Below are 27,282 nucleotides of genomic sequence, written 5' to 3' on the forward strand. Positions count from 1 at the left end.
ATGTCCCCTGATGGCCCTGCGTGGCCGAGGCTCCGAGTCCTGCAGGCGCTGTGGGCACTGCTGGTGGTGCTGTTGGCACCGTGGAGGTTGTGGGCGATAAAGAATACCCAGGAGTGCACCTGGCAAGTTGTCCTGAACAACTTTGAGACAGTAGGCAAGAAGGACGCGAGCGATCGTTTCGTCGATCAAGAGCCCTTGTACACAGTGGACAAAGTGTTCAGCCTGCTAGTGGACGCGCCCATCGACCCGGACGAGGTGAGGGGACTGGTGTCAGGCAAACGGGAGAGGTCCTGGACCTGCACCCCACTGGGCTCTGGACATTTGCCCACCCTCTCCTTGCAGACATACCTGGGCTTTCCTTACTACCTGAAGATCAACTACTCCTGCAAGGGAGAGGTGAGTGGGTGCAGAGGGGGTGGGTTCATTCTGTTGGGGCCTCAGTTTCTCCATCTCTAACATTTGAATAGCGGTGGCACCACCAGACCCTAGGGACCTTAAAGATTCAAGAAAATTCCCAGTATCCCACGAGGCACATAGTTGGTGCTCAAGTAAGCTTTCTATTTCCATTTTTTAAAATTGACGTATAGGGTCTTCCCTGGCGGTCCAGTGGTTAAGACTCCGCGCTTCCACTGCAGGGGACACGGGTTCCATCCCTGGTCCGGGAACTAAGATCTCGCATGCCCCACATCGCGGCCAAACAAAACAAAATAACAACAACAAAACACTTTCCTCAATAAAGTGAAGAAAATATTTTTCGAAAATTGAGATATAGGGCTTCCCTGGTGGCACAGTGGTTGAGAGTCTGCCTGCCGATGCAGGGGACGCGGGTTTGTGCCCCGGTCCGGGAGGATCCCACATGCCGCGGAGCGGCTAGGCCCGTGAGCCATGGCCGCGGAGCCTGTACTCCGCAACGGGAGAGGCCACAACAGTGAGAGGCCCGCGCACCCAAAAAAAAAAAAAAAAAAAAAAAAAAAAAAAAAAATTGAGATATAATTCACATACCATAAATTCACTATTTTAAAATATACAGTTCGGGAATTCCTTGGCGGTTCAGTGGTTAGGACTCTGAGCTTCCACTGCAGGGGACACGGGTTCCATCCCTAGTTGGGGAAATGAGATCCTGCAAGCTGCGGGATACAGTTCAATAGTTTTTTGTATATTTACAAAGTTGTGCAACCATCAACATTATCTTGTTCCAGCACATTTTTATCACCTCAAGAGGAAACCCTGTACCCCCATCCCTCCAGCCCCTGGAGACCACTAATCTACTTTTTGCCCCTATGAATTTGCTTATTCTGGACATTTCATATAAAGAATGGAATCAGGGGCTTCCCTGGTGGCGCAGTAGTTGGGAGTCCGCCTGCCGATGCAGGGGACATGGGTTCGTGCCCCGGTCTGGGAAGATCCCACATGCCGCGGAGCGGCTGGGCCCGTGAGCCATGGCCGCTGAGCCTGCGCGTCCGGAGCCTGTGCTCCACAACGGGAGAGGCCACAACAGTGAGAGGCCCGCGTACCGCAAAAAAAAAAAAAAAAAAAAAAAAAAAAAGAATGGAATCATACAATATGTGGCCTTTTGTATCTGACTTCTTCTCAAGGCTTATCCATGTTGTAGCATGCATTAGTATTTCCTTTTTATGGCTGAGTAATAATATTCAGTTGTATGAATGTGCTACATTTTGCTTATCCATTCATTAATTGATGGACGTTTGGGTTATTTCCACTTTTGAGGGGGGATATTACGAATAATGCTGCTATGAACATGTCTGTACAAGTTTTTGTGTAAACATCTGTTTTCAGTTGTCTTCACTATATACCTAGGAAAGGAATTGCTGGGTCATATGTTAACTCTGTTTCTCTTCTGAGGAACTGCCAGCCTGTTCTGCAAAGCAGCTACACATCATTTTATATTCCCATCAACAATGTATGAGGGGTCCAGTTTTTTCTATATCCTCACTTGCTCTTGTTCATCTTTTTGATTATAGCCATCTAGTATGTCTAGTATCTAGTATGTGTGAAATGGTATCACATTTTGACTTGCATTTGCCTCGCAACTAATGATGTTGAACATCTTTTCATGTGCTCGTTGGCCATTTATCTTCTTTGGAGAAACGTCTATTCAGCTCCTTTGCCCATTTAAAAACTGGGTTATTTGTCTTTCTACTGTTGCATTGTAAAATTTCTTTTTACATACTGGATACTAGTTCCTTATCAGATATATAATTTGTAAATATTTTTCACATTCCATGTCTTTTCACTATCTTGATGATGTCCTTTAAAGCATAAAAGCTTTATGTTTATTGAGATATAATTCACATATCATACAATAGCACCAAAGCTTTTAATTTTGATAAAGTCCAATTTATCATTTTTTTTCACTTGTTGCTGGTGCTTTTGGTGTTGTCTAAAAAGGCTTTACCTAACCAAAGTCACGAAAATTTACTTCCATGTTTTCTTCTAAGAGTTGTTTGTTTGTTTTAGCTCTTACGTGTAGGCCTACGATCCATTTTGAGTTAGCTTTTGTATATGGTGTGAGGTAGGGGTCCAACTTTTACATGTGAATATCCAGTTATGCCAGTACCATTTGTTGAAAAGATTATTCTTTCCTCATTGAATTGTCTTGGCACCCTTGTCAAAAATCAATTGACCATAAATATAAGGGTTTATTTCTGGGTATAATCCTATTCCGTTGCTCTACATGTCTATCCATATGCCAGTACGACACAGTCTTGATCACTGTAGTTTTGTATTAAGTTTTCAAATTGGGAAGTTTGAGTCCTCCAACTTTGTTCTTCTTTAAGACTGTTTTGGCTCAAGTAAGCTTTCTGAGGACAGTAGAATGTTGTGGTCTAGAACTGAAGCTCTGGAGGCTACAGACCTGGGTTTGAATCTGCCATTAGCTAACATTACTTGGAGGAAGTATAGCTTGATAGTGAATCCTTTGGGCTGTGGAGCCAGGCTGCCTGGCTTCAAATCCCAGCTCTGCTACATAATAGCTGTGTGATCTCAGGCAAGTTACTTAACTTCTCTGTACCAAAGTTTCCTCATCCTTAACAAGGGTCCAATAATGATCATACCCACTTCATAAAACGCTTAAATAAGTGTGAAGCACTTAGCACAGTGCCTGGTTCATAGACAGGGCTCAGTGAATGCTAGCAATAAGTTTCTAGAGTGTGACCCTGGGCAGAGAGTTTACTCCATGAGCCTTCTCTCCTTATCTGTGAATTCCTTTTTCTGTTCATGCAACACCTGCTCTGAGTCAGATCCTCTTTTTTTTTTCACAACGGGGTGGGGAAGGCAGTACAATGATAAACAATGTGGCCAGGTTTTTCTTCTGGATGCAGTCTACCAGGGAAACAGACAATTGGCAAGTAAATACATAAAATAATTTATTACAGTAATCAGTGCAAAGATGAAAATAAAATGAGGTGATATGTCAGAAAGGAGGGTGTTAGCTGGGGTGGTTGGGGAAGGTCTCTGAAAAGCTTGAGCAGAGACTGGAATGATGAAGAGGGACACACATGCGGAGAACTGGGGAAAACATCTGGGCTGAGGGAACAGCCAGGACGGAAGCCAGTGTGTATGGGGAACCGACCAGAGGCCTGTGTGGCTGGAGGAGAGTGAGCGAGGGGGAGAGTGGGAGGAGATAGTGAGGACCTGGCTTTCCCCCTGAGTGAGGTAGAGCCATGAGAAGGTTCTGAGCAGAGGAGGGATGTGATGGGACTCAGGTGTTCACAGGCCTAATGGGGGGCAGGGCAGCAGCAAGGAGACAGGGAGGGGGCTGATGCTCAGTCCGGGCAGGAGTTGAGGGTGGACAGCACCAGTGTGGTCAAGGCCACTGTAGCCCTGACGGGGAGGAGGTCCCCGCCCACCAGCACCTGCTACCCTGTGATTGGAAACCCTGAGGCAGGACTGGGGCCGGTGTAGGGGACAGGATTGAAAGGGCCCCGGCCTAGGCATTCCTCAGGATGAAGGCCTGTGCAAAAGGGGTCAGACCCGTTAAATCTCCCGCCTGCATCTCACAGCTGCCCCCACACCCCTGCCCACGGTGGCTTGAGCACAGCTGTCTCTTGGGGATGCCTCCAAGCCTTTGCTAATGCTATTCTAGGGACTTCCCTGGTGGTCCAGTGGGCCCTCCCAGTGCGGGGGGCACAGGTTCAATCCCTGGTTGGGGAACTAAGATCCTGCATGCCGCACGGTGTGGCCAAAAAAAAAAAAAAATTAATGCTGTTCTATACCCTAGAACACCTATCTTCTCCTTCCATCTCCGCTCAAGCCCTGCCCTCCCTTCTTAGCCCAGCCAGGATCCTGGCATCTCTGGGAGGTTGTCCCTGGCTGCCCTGTCACCCTCTTCCCCAGTTCCTTTCTGTCTAACTGCCCCATCCCACCCTCAGCCCCAGGCCCCAGCCCACAAACCTGGTGGCGATGGCAGAGACTCTAATTTCTCTGGGTAGGGGGTGGGGTAGAAGCCTCAAGAATGGGACTTGAAATCCCTGAAGTGAGGGAAGAGGCTGCTAGTATTTTGGGTGCCAGGCACTCCCACCTTTACGTTTTTGCTTATCCCATGCTGCTTTTCCCCATGCATTCCCTACATCCAAATTCTGTCTGAGGACCTTGCTCTGGACTCGCCTCCTCCAGGAAGACCTCCTGACTCCCTCCACAGCCCAAAGCACTTCTGCTCGTCTCCTAGCCTGGCCCATCCCCTGCCCCATCCCCAAACCTAAACCATGTTCTCTAACCTTCCCTCAGTGGAGAGTCTGCTCTCCTGACCCAGCCCCAGGGAGAAGACAGGCTAGTAAAGGTAGGGTCATGGCAGCGGGACCCACAGGCTATCTTAAGGACACACTTGTGGGGCCATCTCGCCCTCAGTCCTCTGAGGCCCTGGTCCGCAAGGGCCACCTGACGGGGCTGAAGCCGGTGGTGCTGGTCACCTTCCAGTCCCCAGTCAACTTCCATCGCTGGAAGATAGAGCAGCTGCAGATCCAGATGGAGGCAGCCCCCTTCCGCAGCAGAGGTGGGCCTGGAGGGCTCCTGGAGGGGTCACAGCATGGCGGGCATGTGGGGACATTGCCAGGGACCTCAGCAGGGTTCATGACCTTGAGGGGAGGCTGGGACCATCAAAGGGGCCTATGACCTGGTGGGCGTGGGGGTTTGTTGGGGGCCTCACAGAGGTGTCTGACCTGGAGGGGGGCCTGGGGAGGCGTCAGCAGGTTGCTTGGCCTAGATGGGACCACACAGAGGCCCCAGTGGGGTCCATGGCTGAGGGGAGGCGTGGGGAGTTGCAGGGGGATCCCAGTGGTCTGTGGCCTCGGGGGCTTGCTGCTGGAAGGCCCCAGCAGCCTCAGTACCCCCTGCCTGCCAGCAGAGAGGTGTAATGCAGAGGAAGTGTGTCTCATGAGCTGGTACACACCCATGCCCATCAAGAACGGCAGCGTGGTCATGCGCGTGGACGTTAGCAGCAACGGCCTGGGGCCCTTCATTCCCAATAAAAGGTGCCCTTTCCCAAACCTGGGGCGGGGGGTAGTCTCTGGGAAGGGCTTCCTAATCCCCAGATCCCCAAAGAAGACAGGAGGAGCCCAAAGGGAGGGAACTGGACAGGGAGGTGGCAGTGAGCTGTAGCAGGAGCTGGAATGCATGCCCCACACCCACCTCCAGGTTTCAGGTGAATATCAACGGCTTCCTGGAGAGACAGCGAGACAACACACTCCAATTCACTGTGGGAAATGAGGTGAGGGGGGCCCGGATGGTGGGAAGGGTAGAAGAGGGGGTTAAACACAGTAGGCTGGGGCCCTGAGTACTTCCCAAATGAGCGGCGGATTCCATTTACAGAGCATTTACTGTGTGCTGGCCCCCTGGCGACGTGCCCTGCTAAATGCACAATCACATTAGGTCTTGACAGTGACCTGTGAGGGAAGGTACTCTCACATACCCATTTTAAAGAGGAGAAAACTGAGGCCCCAAAAGGGTGGAGCCATTTGCCCACAGGCTCTCGGCATGTACACATGGAACGAGACTTGAAACTGTGTCTGCCTGACTCCTGCACCCATATTCTTAACCACAGTGCATTCATTCATTCATTCATTCAGCAGGCACTTCCTGAGCACACAGTGTGGCACCACGGGAACATAACAGTGAACACACAGACCCAAACCCCTGTCCTCTCTTAGAGCTGACATTCTAGTGGGAGAGACAGACAGCAAACCAGTACACATGAAATCAGGTAAATTCTGTAGCAGGTTAAAAGGTAGTTAGTGCTCTGGAGAGAATTCAGAGTGAGGGGAACTGGGTCTGTGCAGGAAGGGATGGCAGTGTTTAATGGAATGCTCAAGAAAGGCATAACTGGTGGGAATTCCCCAGCAGTCCAGTGGGTAGGACTCTGTGCCTTCACTTCGGAGGGCCCAGGTTCGATCCCTCGTCGGGGATATAAGATCCCACAAGCCGCGCAGCGTGGCCAAAAAAAAAAAAAAGGCGTAATTGAGAAGCTTGGCATTTGAGTAAAGGGAATCATGTGGCTACCAGGGGATACAGAGGGAGCAGTCTGTGCAAAGGCTCTGAGGAGCGGGAGACCCATGTGGCTGGGAGAGAGCGGGTGAGAGGGAGAGTGCTGGGGGATGAGATCAGAGAGGTGATGGGGCAAATAGACGGAACCGTGGGAGAGGGAAGGGAGGGACGTGTTGAGCAGCCCTCCTGCCCCTGCCCCGCAGCTCTTCAGTCTGATACCCCGGTACTTTGTGAATGTCCCGTCGAGGCCCTTGTGGTACACTGTGGACCAGGCACCTGTGTTCATCCTGGGCGGCATCCCTGAGGAGAAGGCCATCCTGCTGACTGACACAAACTTCAAGGACTTCTTTCTCGTGGAGGTGAGTTGATGTAGGGCAGATGGTGGTCTGGGCCTCAGCTCCTAAAATGGTGGGGGGGCCTGGGACCAGAGAAAGGTCCCCAAAGACCTACCACCAATGAGAGGCAAATAGCATGAATGAAAGACATAAGACTGCAACCAGACAGCCTGGGTTCAGGTCCTGGTTCTGCCACCTCCTGGCTGTGTGATGTTGGGCAAGTCACTTTACCTGGGCCTCAGATTCCCCACCTGTAAAATGGGAACAATACTTATATTTACCTCACAGAATCATTGCGAGGATGGTATAAATTAATGTCAGCCGGACACAGAATGAGCACTACGTGAGTCAAAGCTATCATTACTTATAGGTCCACCATTTCTAATTCTGAAATCCAAAATCTTTGAAACGGCGTTTTCAGAAGTTTAGGGCTAAAATGTATTTGTTGAGAAACTCCGACCTGAGCTAACAAAGGCTACTTTTTTTAGTCTTTATGCATTCCATTTAGTGTTACTATTCAGATGCTGCCCTGCAGAAATATTAAGGAGTTTGATTATGGGGTGTTGCCCCAGACCCCACTGGGGTTTGGATGGTATATATGTGCCATCTTACCTTCTAAACTGGAAAATTCTGAATTTCGATACACGTCTGGCCCCTAGGGTTTCAAGTTCAGCATTGTGAGCCTATATTATTCCCGGAACAGGGAAGGAGTGTCTGAAGCAAGGTTCTTTTGGTGTGAATGACAAACACGTTTGAATTAATTGCAGCTGTAGGCAGAACTGCAAACCAGTTTGGTTTAAGCAGAGAAATGGATTTAGTAGGTGTGCCTAACTGCAAAGCCCAGACACAGCTCAGCCTGCAGGCCTGGCTTGATTCAGGGCTCACAGGAGGACTCCAGCTTTCGGTTCCACTTCTTCTGGATTAACTCCATCCTCCGTGTGATTTGTATCATCCCAACTCCCAGGCAGAGAGAAAGGGAGCGTCTGTTTCCCAAATAACTTTAAAAACAAACAAACAAACAAAAAACCCTGAAATTTGTTTGCTTTGTCCTGATTGGCCCAGCTTGAGTCATGTGTCCCAAAAGAATGGAATGTGACAGCTGGCTTAGCACAGGTCATGAGATCCATCCTAGTGAGGACGGCAGCCGAGACAAGAGGCAGAGAAAGGATGGTTCCCCCAGAGTGAAGTCAGGCTAGCTTTGCCACAGGTTGGGGGGATAAGATGCTGGTTGTTAATTGTGTCCAAGATAACAGCTGGCACACAGCAACCCCAAAAGATTGCCTTAGCCTCCTCCCCTTAAGGCTGAAAGCCCCACGCATGATTTCTGACAACCCCATGTGGATTAATGTTCTCTCAGGTCCCTCTGGCCATGAATTCCGGCTTCTACTGATCTCATTTCATTTACAGACAGTCTCCCTGTCCTGGGTCAGCTCTCTCGGTTCTGGCCCAGGTCTTTCCAGACCTTGCTCAGTTTTCACGCTCCTGACCCAAACACACCCACAGGAAATATGTGGCCGATGTGGATTCTGCTGAAGAGATTTGGAGGACAGAGAAGGCGGTTTATGTCATGAGAATGAAAAGTGCAATTTGAACTTCAGTCATCCTTGTTCTTTTTTTTTCTTTTTAATTTATCAAGATGAAACTCATAAAATTCACCACTTTTTTTTTTTAAGATTTTTTTGATGTGGACCATTTTTTTTAAACTCTCTATTGAATTTGTTACAACACTGCCTCTGTTCCATGCCCTGGCCCTTTGGCCTCGAGGCACGTGGGATCCCAGCTCCCCAACCACGGATCGAACCCACACCCCCTGCACTGGAAGGCGAAGTCCCAACCACTGGACCGCCAAGGAAGTCCCTAAAATTCACCACTTTAAAGTGAACCATTTAGTACCGTTGAGTACATTGATACTGTGCAACCACCAACTCTTGTTTCCAAAAAGTTTCCATCACTCCAAAATCGAAGCCTACTTATTCTCATTCTTTAATCACAGGGATTTTCCCCATATTGTTGTCTCCTCTCTGTTTTCCTTCCTCTTGTTTCACCTCACCACTCCCTTCTAGACGGCCCCTAGGGTCCCATAGGAATCCTCCCCCTACACGGCTCTCTTGGGCCCTGAGTTGGTCAGGTTTAGATGCTGTAACAGGAGTTCCCTGGTAGCCTAGTGGTTTGGATTCTGGGCTTTCAGTGTCATGGCCTGGGTTCAATCCCTGGTCAGGGAACATCCTGCAAGCTGCGTGGCCAAAAAAAAAAAAAAAAAAAAACCCTGTAACAAAGAGACTCCTGAGAGAGAATAGCTTAAATAGTTGCTGTTGCTCATTCCCCAAACAGTTCAGAAGTGAGAAACCGCAGTCCCTTCTATTTTCCTGCTTCACCATCCTCTAGGCCCCAGGGGTTGATCTCATCAGTGTGATCAGAGCTGGGTCATGCCTACGTCCATATTCCAGCCAACTGGGAAGGAGAAGGAGCAGAAATGAAGGGCAAGCTATTTTCTCTTAAGCAAGTTTCACTTCCACTCACATTCCATTACTGAGGAATTAGTTGCTTGGCTACATCCAACTGCAAAGGAGGCTGGGAAGTATAATTTCTATCTGGGTGGCACATGCCCTGCTAAAACTCAATTACCAAAGAATATGGGAGAAAGGGATTTGGGAGCCCAACTAGCCACCTGCCAAAAATGGAAGAGGAAATTTGTAAGTTTGTGTAACCAAAATATTCAGGACTTCAGGTCCGGCTTGACCCAGGATTTCAAACAATGTCACCAAGACTGAGTTGCTCTCTCTCCATCTCTCGGACCTGGTTCCTCTGTATTGACTTTATGCTCAAACATCTCTGTCCTTGGAATTGCAAAGGCTGCATCTCAGGCCCACATCCAGTGGGAAAGATCTTTCCCATTACCCTCTAACCCCCAAATCCCAAGATTTCTTCCAGTTGGTGTGGCTCACCATTTGCTCACCTTGACTCAATCACTGCGGCCAGAGACACCCACCATGCTGCTTTTTGAGTTAAATGAGTCAGAACTCTCAAGCTCTGCTCAAATAAGAAATCCAGCTGACTCACAGCTTTTCTTTTTCTCACGTATGTGGGAGAAGGGAGATGTGATGATCCTTTTCTGGTTTAACAAAGAAAATTTCCAAGTATTTCTTCCAGAAAACAGAGGCAGCACTTTAAATATTAACAGGGCAATAGATGAAGTATGACAACCAATCAAAATGACACATCGAGAGGGTAGAGGTTAGTTTCACCGTGCACAGCAACAATGTCTGTAGTCTGTAGAAATCTTTTATGTGCTGAATAGGGTAGGGAAGTGAGAATGTACTTGTTACCCTTAACTTGATGAAATTTCCCTCAGCATCAGAACTTAGAGTGTTACTTTGATATATGCTTTTTATTGGAAAAGTTAGTGAAAAATTCCACTTTTTGGGGCTTCCCTGGTGGCGCAGTGGTTGAGAGTCCGCCTGCCGATGCAGGGGACACAGGTTCGTGCCCCAGTCTGGGAAGATCCCACATGCAGCGGAGCGGCTGAGCCCGTGAGCCATGGCCACTGGGCCTGTGCGTCCGGAGCCTGTGCTCCACAACGGGAGAGGCCACAGCAGTGAGAGGCCCGCGTACCGCAAAAAATTCCACTTTTTAGTGGACAATTTCAATCAAACACAGAAGTAGAGAATTGTATAATGAACCCAGCTTCAATAATTAACATTTTGCCTTTTTTTTTTAATCCCACTATTTTTTTTTCCTGGAATAGTTTAAAGAAAATTCCAGCCATCATACCATTCACCTGTAAATTCTGGAAATAACTGAGGAAGTATCCCTAACACATGAGAACTTTTTTTTGGGCTTCTCACTGTTGTGGCGTCTCCCGTTGTGGAGCACAGGCTCCGGACGCTCACGGACCCAGCCGCTCCACGGCATGTGGGATCTTCCCAGACCGGGGCACGAACCCGTGTCCCCTGCATCGGCAGGCGGACTCTCAACCACTGCGCCACCAGGGAAGCCCCACATGAGAACTTTTAAGAAATAAAACTACAATGCCATTATAATGCCCAGCAAAATTAACAGTAACCCCTTAATAGCATCTAACCCGGTCATAGTCAATTTTCCCCAATGATCTAAAAATGTGTTTTACAGTTGGTTTGTTTGAATCAGGACCCACATGTTGCATTTGGTTGTTACGTCTTTTAATACCCTACATTGTTTCAGGCAATTTAAGAAACCAGGCCTTTTGTCCCATAGAATTTGGCTGTTTGCTTCTTCACAAAATCGATTACAACTTGTTCCTCTGACCCTATGTATTAGTCTGCTCAGGCCGCCATAATAAAATACCATAGACTGGGTGGCTTAAACAACAGAAATTTATATTCTCATAGTTCTGGAGGCTGGAAGTCCAAGATCAAGGTGTCAGCAGGGTTGGTTTCTCTCCTGGGCTTGCAGAAAGTACCTTCTCACTGTGTCCTCACATGGCCTTTTCTCTGTGGGCATGAGTGGAGAGAGAGATCTCAGGTGTCTCTTTCTCTTTTTATAAGGACACCAGTCCGATAGGATTAGGGCCCCACCCTTATGACCTTGTTGAACCTTAATTATCTCCTTAAAGGCCCAAATACAATCATGATGGGGGCTAGGGCTTCAACATATAAATTCTGTCCATAACACCCTATATTACCTATAAACTGGTAGTGAGCTCTAGAAGCTTGGTTAAACTTAGACTCAAAAAAAAAAAAAAAAAAAAGAGGGCTTCCCTGGTGGCGCAGTGGTTGAGAGTCCGCCTGCCGATGCAGGGGACACGGGTTCGTGCCCCGGTCCGGGAAGATCCCACATGCCGCAGAGCAGCTGGGCCCATGAGCCATGGCCGCTGAGCCTGTGCATCCGGAGCCTGTGCTCCGCAACGGGAGAGGCCACAACGGTGAGAGGCCCGCGTACAGCAAAAAAAAAAAAAAAAAAACAGGGAATTCCCTGGCGGTCCAGTGGTTAGGACTCCATGCTTCCACTGCAGGGGGCCCAGTTCGATCCTGGGTAGACTCAATCTTTTAGGCCCTTCATTGGTGGTACTTTCCCACTGTTAGTGATATTGCCAGTGCTGGTGATCAGTCATAAGTTCAGATGGTGTCAGCCTGACAGCCAATTGTGTTCAAGATAGAATAGGATTATTAAAAGTGTGCCTCGGGCAAACTTAGAATCTTTTGGATCCACATGAGGACAGCCCTGACTGTGGCCCGGGGAACCGGGACTGCTGAGCACTGTTGAGTATGCTGTGTACTGCCCAACTCTAGGGAGCACAGAAAGCCCCAACTGCCTCTGGCCCGGGTCACCTGCTTGCAGGGGAAGTTTGTTGGGGAAGTTTGGCCACCAAGATGCTGCTGCAGTGTGCGCAGGGAGGGGACCCTGGGGGCAGCTGCATGTGTTCATTCCAAGCAGTTGTCAGAGCTGGTGCCTCGAGGCAAGGGAGGACACAGGGGCTGAGACCAAGGCCACCTGCTTACCAGTGGCTCTACTCCCTTGCAGTTGAGCATTGACAGTTGCTGGGTAGGCTCCTTCTACTGCCCCCAGACCAGCTTCACTGCTACCATCTATGATGCCATCGCCACCGAGAGCACCCTCTTCATTCGGCAGAACCAGCTCATCTACTATTTCACGGGCACCTATACCACACTCCACGAAAGCAACCGTGGCAGCGGTGAGGGGGCCCTGGCCGGGTCACATACCCGTGTGTCCTTGGCATCTTAGGCAAGGGGACCTGCCTGTTGGAGCCCCAGGGAGGGCACCTCAGTGAATCCATCACTGGAGACACCTGGGAATGGAATTTCCATGAGTGGGGAGGGGGATGTTGGAGGGACTTTCCAAGCTCCTAAAGCATCGCTGCCGCCCTGCAGGGGCCTCCTCCTACCCTCTATATGCTGGGGTGAGGCTTTCATCCAGACCTTCCCAGGAGTTGTGAACCGACTAAGGGCAGAGAGAGGTGTGAGAGTGAAGGGAGGGAGCAGAGAGCAAGACACACGGGTGCACGCGCACTCACACACACACGTGCAGAGAGAGAAAGACAAACCGGAGAGAGTTGCATACCAAGCGAGAAATGTGTGGGGTTGGGGAGTGGCAGAGAGTCAGATAAAAGACGTGCAAAGAGAGAAACAGAGATGGGCCTTTGGAGAGGCAGTGCCATGAGGGAGGTTGATCAGAGAGGAAAAAGAGAGACGTGATTCAGCCTCATCTGTTAAATGATACCAAAGCCCTAGTTCTTCTCACCTTCTGCCCCTGCCCTATCTAGATGAAAGATGTCAACTTATAGAGTCACAGAAACTTGTACTGTAACCCATATTTCATTAGTTAGTCAGCGTTCCCAACAGCTTTATTTTTCTCCCTTTCTTTCTTAGGGCACTTTGACAGTGGGAAGGACCAAGTTAAAAGAGATTTAAGTCAAAGACGGGTGTTTATTGGCTTAGATAGCTGGAAAACTCAGGGGCATGTTGTTTTCAGGCACAGCTGGATCTAGGGGCTCACTGCAGCTGTTAGGCCCATCTTTGTGGTACTGCCCCCACTCCATCCAGCAACTGCAGGCTTTTATGCCGGGGGTGGAGGTGGGGGGCAGGAAAGAATATCTCTTTGTTAGTGGTTGCAGGCTGAGAACTGTCTCTGATTTGCCCAGCTTGGTCACATGCCCAGCTCAGAATCTGGCCAGGGGAATAGAAGAGTGGGGTCAGCCCAGTCTGAACCTTGTGGGCAGAGTGTGAGCGGGGGTGGGGGGATTTTCGCAAAGGCAGCTGGGGCCCTATACCAAGGGCCCCTCAGACGCCACACTGAACAGTCACTCCAGTGGGAGAAGACAGATAACAGGCTCATTAAGGCCTGGAAAATGTGGATGGGGGCCCAGGTGCCAGGCTCAAATGTCTGTGCTGGCCCCCACAGGGAGATGGGTCCGTGTCCTGGCTAACGAGTGCATCAAGAAGTTGTGCCCTGTGCATTTCCATAGCAATGGCTCCGAGTATGTCATGGCCCTCACCACTGGCAAGCACGAAGGTTACGTCCACTTTGGGACCATCACGGGTAAGGTTGGTACCTGGTACCTCTGTACCCTCTCACTTCTAAGAATTCTGACCCCAGGCCCTCACCCCTCACCATATTCCTTCAGGAGGGGTCCCAGGCTGGAGGTTCTCCCTGTGAGTCGATATGGGCTTACGCCTTTGTAGGGGCAGGGCTTGGGGTGTGTTATGTATCTTTCACAATGTGTTTGGTTTCAAAGGGTAGAAGCCCAATTCAAAAATCACTTAAGCAGGGACTTCCCTGGCAGTCCAGTGGTTAAAACTCTGGGCTCCCACTGCAGGGGGTACAGGTTCGATCTCTGGCTGGGGAAATAAGATACTTACATACTGCACGGTATGGCCAAAAATTTTTTTAAAAATCGTCTAAGCATAAAAAATGTGTAGACATATAAGTGAAAAGACCAGGATCCAACGTCAGGCATAGCTGGATCCAGGGGCTTACAGGGTATATCCTCAGGACTCTGTCTCTTGGCAAGGTAGTATAGCATAGGGATTATAACATGGGTTCTTGAGAGAGACTGCTCTAACACACCAACTCAAGTCACTGGCGGCTCCGGATAGGTGACTTAACCTCTCTTTTTGGTCTCATATCCTCATTTGCAAAATGGGGCTGATAGTACTAACTAGTACCTGCCTCATCGTGTTGATATAAAGATTAAATAGACATTTATAGGGTCTTAGGAGAGTGCTAGGGACATGGTACTATTCAAGGGTTTACCATTGTTAGCCCTGTGATTTGGCTTCATTTTCAGGTGGATATTCCCCTCACGAGTGTTAGAGATGGCCTCCAGGAACTTGGGGCTCACATCTCCCACCAGTCTGAGTCACCCCGAGAGAGTGAGAGTGGACTCTTCCCCACTGGCTCTAGCACAGATCCCAGGGTGCACTCTGATTGGCCCATTCTGGGTCACATGCTCAGACCTGAGCCAAATACTGTGACCAGAGACAGACATATTCTCTTTTTTTTAACTTTTTAAGAGAATTTATTTATTTATTTATTTATTTATTTATCCTGGGCTGTGTTGGGTCTTCATTCCTGCATGTGGGTTTTCTCTAGTTGCAGCGAGTGGGGGCTACTCTTCGTTGCAGTGTGTGGGCTTCTCATTGCGGTGGCTTCTCTTGTTGTGGAGCATAGGCTCTAGGCGTGCGGGCTTCAGCAGTTGCGGCACGCAGGCTCAGTAGTTGCAGCTCGTGGGCTCTAGAGCACAGACTTAGTAGTTGTGGCACATGGGCTTAGTTGCTCGGTGGCATGTGGGATCTTCCCTGACCAGGGCTCGAACCTGTGCCCCCTGCATTAGCAGGTGGATTCTTGACCACTGCGCCACCAGGGAAGTCCAGGCAGACATATTCTTTTTTTTTTTTTGCGGTATGCAGGCCTCTCACTGTTGTGGCCTCTCCCGTTGCGGAGCAGAGGCTCTGGACGCGCAGGCTCAGTGGCTGTGGCTCACGGGCCCAGCCGCGGACGCGGCATGTGAGATCTTCCCAGACCGGGGCACGAACCCGTGTCCCCTGCATTGGCAGGCGGACTCCCAACCACTGCGCCACCAGGGAAGCCTGGCAGACATATTCTGATAGGCCAGTTGTGAATGACTGAAAGGCCAGTTGGGTGAGAGCTGCCCCAGGGAATCCTGGGACTAAGAAGGAGGCACAGGCATAATTGGAGAGCCGGTGTGGTGGGGTGCCAGACAGGCTGGGAAGGGCCTGAGCTTTGACCTGCCCTGCTCTGCAGATGGCCGCGTGTCCTTCGAGTTGCTGCCCAGGCAGCGGTCCGTGTGCAATGGGATACTAGGTACCCAGCTCCCAGATGGGTCTGCAGTGGGCAGGGGGTGGGGTGGGTTTGGGGGGGTTGGGGGGAAATCGAAGGTGTGGGAGAGCAGCGAAGGGTGGGAGAGGTCATAGGACAGGATGGGCAATTTCTTGGGGATGGGTGGAGAGTCACTGGGATAGATGTGGCAGTCACAGAGACTATGGAGAAGGACGGGATCTGGGGGCTGCTCTGGACTTCTGCCTTCCCTACCAGTTGTCAACTGCTCCATAACCTGGGCCGTATTCATTGCTGGTGACTACAATCTACTGCTGCTGGTGGAGATCGAAGACCCCTCCACCAGGAAGTATTTCCAGGTGGTCAGCTATGACCTGGGTAAATGGGGCTCCACGGGGGGCAGGGGGCTGAGCGGGAAGGGGCAGGAGCTCAGAGTGTGAACTGTGGGCCCATCCTTTGGGATCTGTGCCCAGACAGCTGGAAGGAAACGTTGCTCGTGCCACTGCTAGGTAAGGGGCAGTGGTGGAGAACAGGCCGTCTGGGCTGAAGAGCCTGAGAGGAAGTCAGTGAGACTAGAGCAGAGGGGAAAGGGGAGGAGGGAGATTGGAGATGTGGGCAGACGCCAGAGCTGGAAGGGCCTTGCGGCTCACAGTGAGGAGATTTGATTTGATTTGATGAAATGAGAATAGGGCTGCCGTGTACAGCTGTTGAGGCTGTGCCTGGTGTTCCCCAGCCAAGGAGTCCGAGGAGGGAGGCAAGTCCTCTGCCCTAACAGGACTGTGTCCTCTCAGAGGAAGTGGCTTTTTATTATTCACATAAAGAAATTCCAAAGATTAATGGGCCCAAACGGGAAGCTGTTGGAGGGTTTGGGGAGGGGTTGGGGAGCTGGGGACCTGCTCAGTTTCAGGTCTTGAAAGCTCAGGGCCTCAGGAGATTTTTGCTGTGTTTTCCCCACCTGTAGTCAGTGATTACCTGGTTGTCCTCTACACCATCCCGGAATTCATCCCTGACGGTAGGAGGGGAGGGCAGAGGGGGCTGAAAAAGTGGGGGGGAGGCTAGGAGGGGCCCAAGTGACCCCACCTCACTGCTGTGTCCACTCTGCCTCTGCCCATGCCAGCTCGAGGCCTGGAGTTCCTGATGGTCCTAGGGACAGAGTCTTACACCAACTTCCCGATGGTACCCAAGGGCATGTCCTACAACCCGTATAACAACCTGCTGTTCATCTGGGGCAACTTCCTCCTGCAGAGGTATGGGGCCGGGTACAATTTGGCCTCCCCAACCCCACTAGGGTGGGGGTCCTTTCTGAAGTCACCAAGTTTTCAGCGTATGCCCAAGTCCAGAAGTTACCAGGACTGTGATGGGGGAAAAATGGGCTGGGGTGGGCAGAGATGGGATGGGGGAAGCTGATAGTTTAAAGCTGGGAGCCCTTTCTTAGATGAAACGTGATATGAGGACCTAACCTATGTGAGCAATAGAAGGGCATTGTCTGGGGAAAGGTAAGGATGCTTTTCACCCCTCAGGAATCCAGGGGTCCCGGAGCCAACGCCATGGGCTGTTGGCAAACTGCCAGTTTGGTTGAACCTTCCTGTTCACTGATGGGCAGGTCAGCCAGAGGGTTTGGAGTGTGGCGCAGAAACTAGAGTCCCAGGCCTCCTTGGCGTGTTCTCACAAGGCTGGTGGAGAACTGAGTAAATGGTTCCTGCATCGTGTCAGGCCTAGTTGGGGAAGCAGATATTCCCCAGGGCCTTGCCTGGTGCCCCTACCTCCCACCTCTGCCCCTGCAGCTATAACAGTAAAAACTTCATCTACCTGGCGGACTTCCCCAAGGAGCTGTCCATCAAGTACCTGGCTAACTCGTTCTATGGGGACACGGCTATTGTCACAGAGACTGAGGAGGTGGGCTGCCCTGCCCCTCTCCCCACTTCCTTTCTGCCCACCCCCAAATCCCAAGGGTTTCCCTTCTTCCCCTTTCAGGGTAAAGGGGCCCAGGAGAGGGAACGTCCTCAGGGACCCAGGGGAAGGGCAACGAAAGCTCCATTTATAGCTGAGAACCCTCAAACTCAAAAAGGATAAGTACCTTTCCAAAGTCACTCAGCAGAGTGAAAAACCTGTGCTCAGAGTCATGATGTCATTTCCAGAGGGGGTCCTCTTTCATTCCATCGTGCAGTTAAGTTCATAAATATTGATCCAGTGCTGGAGACACAGTGGCCAATGAATCAGTCCTGGGCCCTGCCCTCACAGGGTCCCAGTCCAGTTGGGAAGATGGACTCATTCCCAGACTGTGATGGTTCAGAGCAGCCAGGGCTGCAGTGCGGAAACAGCATCTATGGAAGTTCAGACCCGGTCTGGGGGTGTGTGTGTCAGTGAGGGCTTCACAGAGGAGGCCACCTGGAGGGGGGACATGCTGGAGGCTGGAGGGGATCCTCCAGGTCGAAGCTAAGGAGGAGGTGAGATCTAGAGCAAAATGTGTTGGGGGATGAGACGGTGGGCAATAGTGCAGAGATGGGAAACTGAGGCCAAGGGGAGGGTGCAAAGAGTGAGAAGGAAAAACGAGGGCTCATTCCTTGGATCCCAGGCCTCCAGGGAGTGTATATATTAGGAATGGCTACATTGCAAGTAATAGAAACTCAAGCAGACTAAAACACTGAAGAAATTTATCATGGCGAGTGAGGGCTGTAAGCACAGGTGTTTGGGTCTGGGAAGTAGAGAGATGGCTTACCCGATCCCAGCTGGAGGTGAACTCCCAGGCTTCACCCCTCAGGGAATGGGGCCCTCACACTCGGCAGAGCGAGAGGTGGGGGTCACAGGGCCCATGACCCTCACACACACACACCCGGCTGTCTCGCCCCCAGATCTGGTACCTCCTGGAGGGTAGCTACCAGGTGTACAAGCTGTTCCCATCCAAGGGCTGGGAGGTGCACGTCAGCCTACAGGTGATGCAGCAGTCCTCTCTCTACGCCCCCAATGAGACCATGGTCACCCTCTTCTACGAAGACCACAGACTGTACCAGGTGCTAAGCGGGGGGCTATGGGGGAGACATGGGGAAGCTGCAGGGCCGCTCATGTGGCCCGGCCTTCTCGCTGCAGCTGGTGTACCTTATAGACAACCAGCAGGGCAGGCTCGTCAAGAGGCTTGTGCCTGTGGAGCAGCTTCTGATGTACCAGCAGATCAGCAACGACTACCTCTTGGAGCGGCAAGGGTGAGGAGATACTGGACCACAGCAGCAGTCAGAGCCTTAGGCGCTGCCTGTGGGAAGCTCCCATTCGGGGGGTGGGGGTGGGGTGGAGATCAAGCCATCCCCAGTGACAACCGCTGGGCTCAAAGGAGGGGTCTGACCCAGCCTGGGGACAGGGTGCATCAGGGAGGGCTTCAAGGAGGAAGAGGTGCATGAGCTGTGACCTGAAGGGTGAGGAAGAATTGACCAGGTGATAGCATGGGGCAAGGTGTTTCAGGCAGGGAGAACCACATGTGCCAAGGCCCCGGGGAAGAAAGGAGATTGCCTGATCAAAGAACTGAGAGAATGCGGTGCTGTTAGAGTGCAGTGGTGGCGGGGTGGACAAGGTGAGCCTGGTGGTCACAGGGAGGAACTTGGACTTCATCTTGAGGGGCCTGGGGAACCACCATGGGACTAAGGGGAGGGGCTCCATGGTCAGATTTTACTGTGTTCAGCAGTGATCCTTTTGCTCACCTGCAGAGGAGGCCAGGGAGGCAGCGGGGGGAGGGGGGAGGGGGGAGGACACTTTGGAGGTGGAGTACCGTGGAGGGGGTGGGGGAGAGTCTAGGATGAGGTCCAGGACTCTGGCCTGTGCGGCCGAGGGCCGACCACGTGAACGTGTGCAGGGGCACCAGGGGCTGAGACCGAGGGGGAGGGGCAGGGATGGATTAGCCTTGAGTAGTCAGCAGCGCAGGGCTGGTAAGGGGGCCTGCGGAGGCTCCTGGTGCACGCACGGAAAAGTCAGCCGCCGTCCTCCACTACCGCCGCTCAGGAGCCACCTGACGCTCTCCTTCACCAACTTCTGCCCCTTCACGGTGATGCGTCTGCGGGACCTGCCCAACCCGCAGATCTACACGCGCCAGGAGCGCTACCGGGCGCAGCCGCCGCGTGTCTTGGAGCCCGGGGGCTTCCACAGCGACAACTCGCTCGCTGTCTATCAGGGACTCGTCTACTACCTGCTTTGGCTGCACTCGAAGTACGACAAGGTGGGCGCCTGGCGGCGGCCGGGGCCATCGGGGCCGGGTCTTGTGTGAGGCGGGACCGCAGAGCCGTAGAAGGCAAGGCCTGCGTGGCCGGGAGAACCGCCGCGGAGGGCGGAGCAGAGCAGAGCCGCCTCGGTGCGTCCGAGGCTAAGGCGGGCTGGAGAGGGGGTCGAGCACGGCTCACGGGGGATGGCTTTGGGGGTGTGGCGGTCGGGCTGAAAGCGGGGCTTGAGGCCGATTTCAGGGTCAGGGGCTGGGACTGAGGCTAGGAAGGGCTCGGAGGATACTGCCTGCCTGGGCACGCCCCTTGGCCCCCCTCAAGGTGCTGGCGGTCCCCGCAGCCATATGCGGACCCGGTGCACGACCCCACCTGGCGCTGGTGGAAGAACAAGAAGCAGGACCAGGTGCGTGGAGAGGGTGGCGAATCGGTGGGAGGGCCGAGCCCGGATCCCCCCTCACCGTCCCCCTGTCCGGGCACTGTCTTTGCCCCGCATCCCGTCCCTCAGGATTACTACTTCTACCGGGCCAGCAACTGGCGGAGCGCTGGCAGTGTGCACGTTGACATGGCCAGCTACGAAAAGATCTACGACCTTAAGGCTGAGAACGAGCTGCCCGAGCGCATCTTCCTGGACAAGGGCACCAGCTACCGCTTCTCGGTCTTCCTGACAGCCCGGGAGCCGGAGCCCCTGCACGGTCTGTGGGCGGGGCCGGGTGGAGCCTTAGGGGCGGGGCTTCTGTCGGGTGCACCGCCCTGACCCCTCCCTCTGCTCCAAGCAGGCCCCTCCTTCCAGCTGCAGAGCAAGGTGGGCCTGGCTGTGGTGCTGGCCGACCCGGAATGCATCGAGGCGGTGGTGAAGGAGAAGGTCCTTGTTAATCGCAACTCGGTGCTTTTCTGGGTGAGAGCAGGTGGAGGGGAGGAGCTGAGGTGACGGCGGAGCTACTGAGGCAGTGGACCTGTTAGAAGCCCGCGGTTATTTGAACTGTTCCTGGGTCCTCCCGCTGGCCCGCTGACCCCTTCATTTCTGCCCCCACCCCCAGGTTACGCTCAGTGATAAAAGGTTTTGCTTTGATCAGGGCATTAGTGGACATCACCTCATGAAAACCTCCATGCTCCTCAAGGTGCGGTCCCAGCCTGGAGGGGAGGGATGCGGATGAGGGAAAAGACTGGGCCCGTGGGGTCCACCAGTCATCATCTCCTACTCACAGGTGGTGGGCTCGTCCGGGCACTGCTTCCAGAACACGAACCAGGGGCCCCGCATGCAAGTATTGGACTTGGGGTACTGGGCCCTGTGCTGGGAGGGAAGGGGTTGGGTCGAGTCTCAACAGGGCAGAACCCGAGGGCTCCTTCTGGGAATCCCTTGAATGCCTTCCTAATTTCTTCTTTCTCGTTCTTTTTCATCATTCACCCGCCCAGCCACCCACTCCCTCCTTTAATCCATTTGTGTTTTCAGAAAGGGCTGCTTAGCGTAGATTGCACACAAGCTTGTATGTTCCTTCTGATACTTTTCTGCAGGGAGAAGTAAAGTATCTGCCACACAGGGCTTCTTTTTCCAATTGGCACACAGGCGGCATGTGGGCCAGCTTGGCCCTTCCTTCATACCTCGCTCTTCCTTTGCCTGTTCACATGTGCCTTGTTCAAGCCTTTGGGTCCTTGGTTCTTCACTTGCTTACACATGCAGTATCCCCTTTGCATAGAGGCAAACACTGAGGCTCAGAGAGATGCAGACATAATGCTCAGAGTAACCCTGGGAGCTAATAAGTGGTAGAGGAAGCCTTGTTCTCACCCACTTCCCTGCCCACGCTCCAGGAGACAGACCCTGGTGCTTCTTCCTCCTGGGTTGGTATGACCCAGGGCAGTTAAAAAAAGGGGCTTATCGGGCTTCCCTGGTGGCGCAGTGGTTGAGAGTCCGCCTGCGGATGCAGGGGACACGGGTTTGTGCCCCGGTCTGGAAAGATCCCACATGCCGCGGAGCGGCTGGGCCCGTGAGCCATGGCTGCTGAGCCTGCGTGTCCGGAGCCTGTGCTCTGCAACGGGAGAGGCCACAACAGTGAGAGGCCCGCGTACCACAAAAAAAAAAAAGGGGGGGGGGGCTTGTAACAGCTCCCAACTCCTTGGATCACATGGAATATTTGGGGTCAAATTCAAGGAAGAGTGACTGACCTCGGCCCAATAACAATTTCCTTCTATCCTTAGTGATATGCATTATTTTTAAGGTCTTTACCTTAACCCCAGAAAGTCAAAGTTAACATCTCCATTTTTTTTTTTTTTTTTTTTTTTTTTTTTTTTTTTTTTGCGGTTCGCGGGCCTCTGCAGGTGCTGAGGGAGAATCTGTTCTGTACTCTCTCCTAGCTTCTGGTGGTCGTTGACGGCCCCTGACATTCATTGGCTTGTAGATGCATCGCTCCAATCTCTGTCTCCATCTTCACAAGGCCTCCTCCCTATGCGTCTGTGTCCAAATTTCCCTGTTCTTATAAGGACACTGGTCAGTGGGCTAGGGTCCACCCTAATCCAGTGTGACCTCATCTTAACTTGATTACATCTGTAAAGACCCTCTTCCAAATTAGGTCACATGGGCAGGTACCAGGGAATTAGGACTTCCCTGGTCCTAATATCTTTTTGGGACACACAATTCAACCCAGAACAGAGAGTCAGATAATAAGCAAGAGAAATAAAAGATACTGTATGTTAAGGGCAATGGGTGCTAGGAGAAAACAGTAGTGAGCAAGGGGCCTGGGGTAGGTTAGCATTTTCCATAGGATGGTTCAAGGAAGACCTAGCCGAGGAGGAAACATTTGAGCAAAGACTTGAAGGAGGGGAGGAAGTGAGCATGCAGTTATGTGCCGGAAAGCATGTCAGCGAGAGGGGACAGATGGCAGAGGCCTGGAGGCAGGAGTATGTTTCATGTGTTAGACTAAAGGAACAGCGGGGAGCAGGCATGGCTGGATCAGGGCTAGCAAGGAGGACCATGGAGAGAGATGAGGTCAAAGCGGTGATGGGCAGGTCACATGGGAGGCATCTGAGCAGAGGAGCAACTCAGGTGTTCACAGAGTCCCTCTGGCTGCATGTGGGAGACAGCCTGGGTGGAGGGGCGGGAGCAGGGAGGAAATGGGCCAGCCAGGGTGGAGCAGAGGAGTTGGGGGTTTGGGGAAGGGAATAGCTCTATTTTGAAGTTTAGAGACAACGGTATTTCTGGATGGACTGCATGTGGGGGTGAGAGCAAGAGAGGTTTCCAGGATGAAGCCAAGGCTTTTTAGCCTGAATTTGCAGGGGTGAGGCGCCATAAACAGAGGTGGCCTGTGGATAGATTGAATCTGAGACGCCCATTAGACGCCCCAGTGATTCAGTGGCTGATAGGTGTAAAGTCTTTGGCTCAGGCGAGCATGGGAACTGCTTAATCTGTGGCCACGATGCCTCTCCGCGGTAGACATCAAGCCCAGCCCACAGTCTCCAGATGTCCATGTCCTTTTGACAATTGGGTGAAATCCTTGGGCCCTACCCCCAGAATGGGCCAGAAGCCTTTCATTCCCAATGACAATATCACGGGAGTTCCCAGATCCCTAACCCCCATCCTGGGCTCTACTTCCCTCATATACCCCATGCTTCCCCCAGCTCTACTGTCTGAGAATTCAGTCTCAACCTCAGCCCTTTGTTTTATTTTATTTTTTTATCTTTTTTTTTTTTTTTTTTTTTTTTTCGGCACGCAGGCCTCTCACTGTTGTGGCCCCTCCCGCTGCGGAGCACAGGCTCCGGATGCGCAGGCTCAGCGGCCACGGCTCACGGGCCCAGCCGCTCCGCGGCATGTGGGATCTTCCCGGATTGGGGCACGAACCCGTATCCCCTGCATCGGCAGGCGGGCTCTCAACCACTGCGCCACCAGGAAAGCCCTGCGCCACCAGGAAAGCCCTATTTTATTTTTTAAAAATTAATTTTTTTTGCCATGCTGCGAGGCTTGCGGGATCTTAGTTCCTCGACCAGGGAGTGAACCTGGAGTCATGGCAGTGAAAACCCGGAGTCCCAGCCACTGAACTGCCAGGGAATTCCCTCAACCTTGCAAGTCCTTGCTTCATAGGTGCAGGTGTTAGTGGTTTTGTATGTCTTATTCTGGAGGCAGTTGGAAGCAACCTGTCTCAGTGTGAATCCCAGCTCTACCACTTACCAGCTGTGTGGCTTTGGATAATTAATAAGTGACTTGACCTCTCTGTGCTTCCCTTTTGCCATCTCTAAAATGGAGATATTAATGGTCTGTATCATACAAGGTTGTTTTGAGGATTAAATAAATTTGAATATGTAAGGCACTGAGGCCATTCCTCAGTGCCTTGTGCATAGCAAGAGCTACTTAAGTGTTTGCAGTTATTATTGTTTTAACGATCATAATAATAATCACCTTGCCCTCTGGTGAGGGTGAGCTTGGCAGGTAGGGGTGGTGTGTGTGGGAGGAGGGGCGTCTTCCCTGCCCCACCCCTAGAGCCAGGCTTTTCTCCTCCCATTCAGGGCAACCTGATGGTGCCAGTACTTATCGGCTGCCCCCCAGGCAAGCGCCTTGCCTTTGACATCACCTACACGCTGGAGTACAACCGCCTGCAGAACAAACACTACTTTGACTGCGTGCACGTCGACCCCGAGATGCCCTGTTTCCTCTTCCGCGACAGTGCGTGTCCAGCCCGCTCCTCTCAATGTTCAGTGTCCTCTGCCCCCACTACTTTGCCCTCCCAGGCCTTGCCTCCCTGCCCGCTCACTGCCCCAGCACCCTCTGCTCTTCCCCTTGGACCACTCGCCTCTCCTTCTTCCCCTCTCCATCCTCCACTTCCGAGCTAATTTCTCCTCCCCGCCTCAACTCCTCCGACCCCACAGTCTTCTACCCATTCTTCTTGATCCAAGATTTGGTGACGGGAGACTCTGGCAGTTTTCAGGGCAGGTAAAGTCGTGGCCAAGCCAGCGGCTGACAGGAGTGAGGTGGGGAGTCGGGGGGGGGGCGGGGAGGAAGGAGGGGGGAGGAAGTGGGGGTGGAGGTGGTAGAGGTGATGCAGGACTCCGGACAGTCCGTGCGCACCTCTGCTCCCGGCAGCTACGTGCTGAAGGTGGTGGGCGGCGGGCCCACCCTGGACACCATCAAGGAATACAGCGAGGAGGATATCTACCGCTTCAACAGCCCCCTGGACAAGTAATCCCTGTGGGCCGGGCCCATAATCGGCCTTTCTTCCCCTGCAGGCCCCTGCATCTTCCCAGCCACAGACCAACCCTGGGCTGCAAACCCCGCCCATCTTGGTGTCTCAGGCCCCACCCACAGCCCAGGCTCCTAGCATCCCCCATACTCGGCCCCGCCCACGGCAGGAGGCTCCGCTCACCCAATCCCGCCCACTGCCCCCTCTCCCTTTGGGGCCTCTGCCCGCTGAGGCCCCGGCCCCACTGAGGTTACCCCTTCCTGCACAGGACTGGCAGCCTCATCTGGACCACAAGAAACACAACGACCACCGAGGACTCAGCCTTCAACATTTTGTCCCACAACAGTTTAGGCATTGAGTGAGTGCCGGCCGACTGCAAGCCCCCTTCTTCCCCACAGTCTGTCGGGCCTGTCCATCCCTTCTGCCTCTGGGAGACCTCCTGGTCCTCAAGCTACACTGACTGCCTTTGCGGTCCTCAAATGAGACCGATCTCTACACAAGCTGGACCCTCTGTCTGCAGGACTGGTCCCTCTTAATCTTTCTTCAGGCCTTAGTTCAGATGCCACTTCATCCAGGAGGACTTTTCTGACTGTTCTAGATGGGACAGTTTTGCTCTCATGTCCTCTTGTACGTTCCCCATTCTCACCCTGACTGCTCTGCCTGTGCTTCCTCCTTCACAGCCCTTACCCCTCTGAGCTGTCACTGTCTCCTGTGGGGTCTGTCTCCCTTATAGTCCAGGTCCAGAATAGACAAATAATATTTGTTGAATGAGACAATGAACAAGTTAATTCATCCATGGTAGACATTTATTGACATTTGAATGGAGGTATTAATGAATGAATAAAACAATGAAGGAATAAGTTAGTATAGGGGGAATTCTCTGGTGGTCCAGTGGTTAGGACTCAGTGCTTCCACTGCTGGGGGGGCCTGGGTTCAATCCCTGGTCGGGGAACTAAGATCCCACAAGCTGTGAGCCACCGCCAAAAAAAAAAAAAGCATGTAGGGCCTCAGTAACTGGCCCTATAATAATGAAAGGAATAATAATAATGAAAGGAAGAAAATGATGCCATGACCAAATGAAGGAAGTGAATGAATGAACAAAGTAGCCAACTTGCACCTATTCAGTATTCAACCTGTGTTTATTGAATATATGAATGAAGATGTGACTTTGTACCTAGTAGCTGCTCCAGATTCACCTGTGGGATGAAGGAATAAAGGTAGCAAAGAATAAATGAGGAGGTGGCACCTAATAGGTACCATCCATAATCTAGATGAATGCATAGTAACAGAGGAATTGACAGCTGGAGATGTAAAGACGTGAGGAAATGAATGAGTAAACAAACAGCCTGTCACCTGGGAGGGGTTCAGTCAGCCTTACTGGCTAAAGTGGGTGAAGGAGTGGATCAGGGAGAAAGGGAGGAGATTGCACCTAGTTAGTACTCACCCAGCGTCTGTGTGGTAGAGAGGAAGGTCAGGGATTGGCACGTGCTAGGCATGATTTGTACTACAAGTGCCTGAACTTGGGCCCCCAGGTGGCTCTGTATGGAGAACTCCCCATGCCATGACACCATTCCACACAGCATCTTTGCCTCCGAGTTCTTCTTCAAGGTGTTGGTGAGCAATAGGTGAGCCAGACACATGGCCCAGGTGGGCTCAGGGGCTTCCTGTGGGGTGACCGCCTCCTCCCCCGATCCTGAACCCCATCCCCCAACAGAGGTGTGGACAAGAGCACATACTGCGACTACCAGCTCACCTTCCAGCTGCACATCCACGGGCTCCCACTCAGTGCCAGGCGGGCCTTCCTCATCCTCATGGTGAGTGGCTGCCCTGGAGCTGCCCTGCTGCGTGGATGGGGGCCCCCAGGCTGCCCACCCATGCCTGTTGTGTGGTGTCTGCAGGTGTCAGCCAGCCTGTTCATTGGTCTGGTGATCCTCTACGTCATCTCCTGCCTCCTGTCGCCCTATGTGGTGAAGGTCTGCAACGTCCTCTGCTGGAAGATCAACAACATCATCGCCTGGGAATCTTACATCTACAGTATCGCCTCCGACACCAGGGCCTTCAGCAACACCTCTGGGATCAAATCTGGGGAGAGCTCTGGGGGCATCTCCAGAGTTGTCTCCAAGGTGGCAGGGGAGAACAGGACTGACACTAAGGAAACCTTGAGGAAGAAGCCAATATCCTGAGCCTCTTACCTGCCCCAACTGCCACCCACCCTCATCCCTCGTTTCCTGGGCCACTTTGAACATGCAACCCGTCGCTCGCTCATCCCAGGCCTTTCTCCCTGTCTTGCTTGAA

The 27,282-nt window shown here is 52.3% G+C and overlaps 1 protein-coding gene across 1 annotated transcript; it reads left to right on the plus strand.

The window, feature by feature from the left end:
• On the plus strand, positions 1–27,170 carry CATSPERG (cation channel sperm associated auxiliary subunit gamma; the record flags this gene model as incomplete). Its single annotated transcript, XM_082862842.1, has 22 exons — positions 1–396; positions 4,867–5,011; positions 5,363–5,489; positions 5,653–5,725; positions 6,702–6,857; positions 12,333–12,504; positions 13,731–13,868; positions 15,594–15,653; positions 15,885–16,004; positions 16,588–16,638; positions 16,744–16,873; positions 17,411–17,522; positions 18,479–18,637; positions 18,714–18,826; positions 19,614–19,827; positions 20,166–20,517; positions 20,602–20,720; positions 20,863–20,943; positions 21,031–21,101; positions 26,520–26,612; positions 26,702–26,801; positions 26,886–27,170. The coding sequence occupies 22 exons, from the start codon at positions 1–3 to the stop codon at positions 27,168–27,170; spliced, it is 3,267 nt and encodes a 1,088-aa protein (XP_082718968.1).
• Between the last annotated feature and the right edge of the window lie 112 nt (positions 27,171–27,282).

The sequence above is a fragment of the Leucopleurus acutus genome, assembly GCF_964270905.1.
Source record: "Leucopleurus acutus genome assembly, chromosome: 20".
In the NCBI taxonomy this organism is placed as follows: domain Eukaryota; kingdom Metazoa; phylum Chordata; class Mammalia; order Artiodactyla; family Delphinidae; genus Leucopleurus; species Leucopleurus acutus.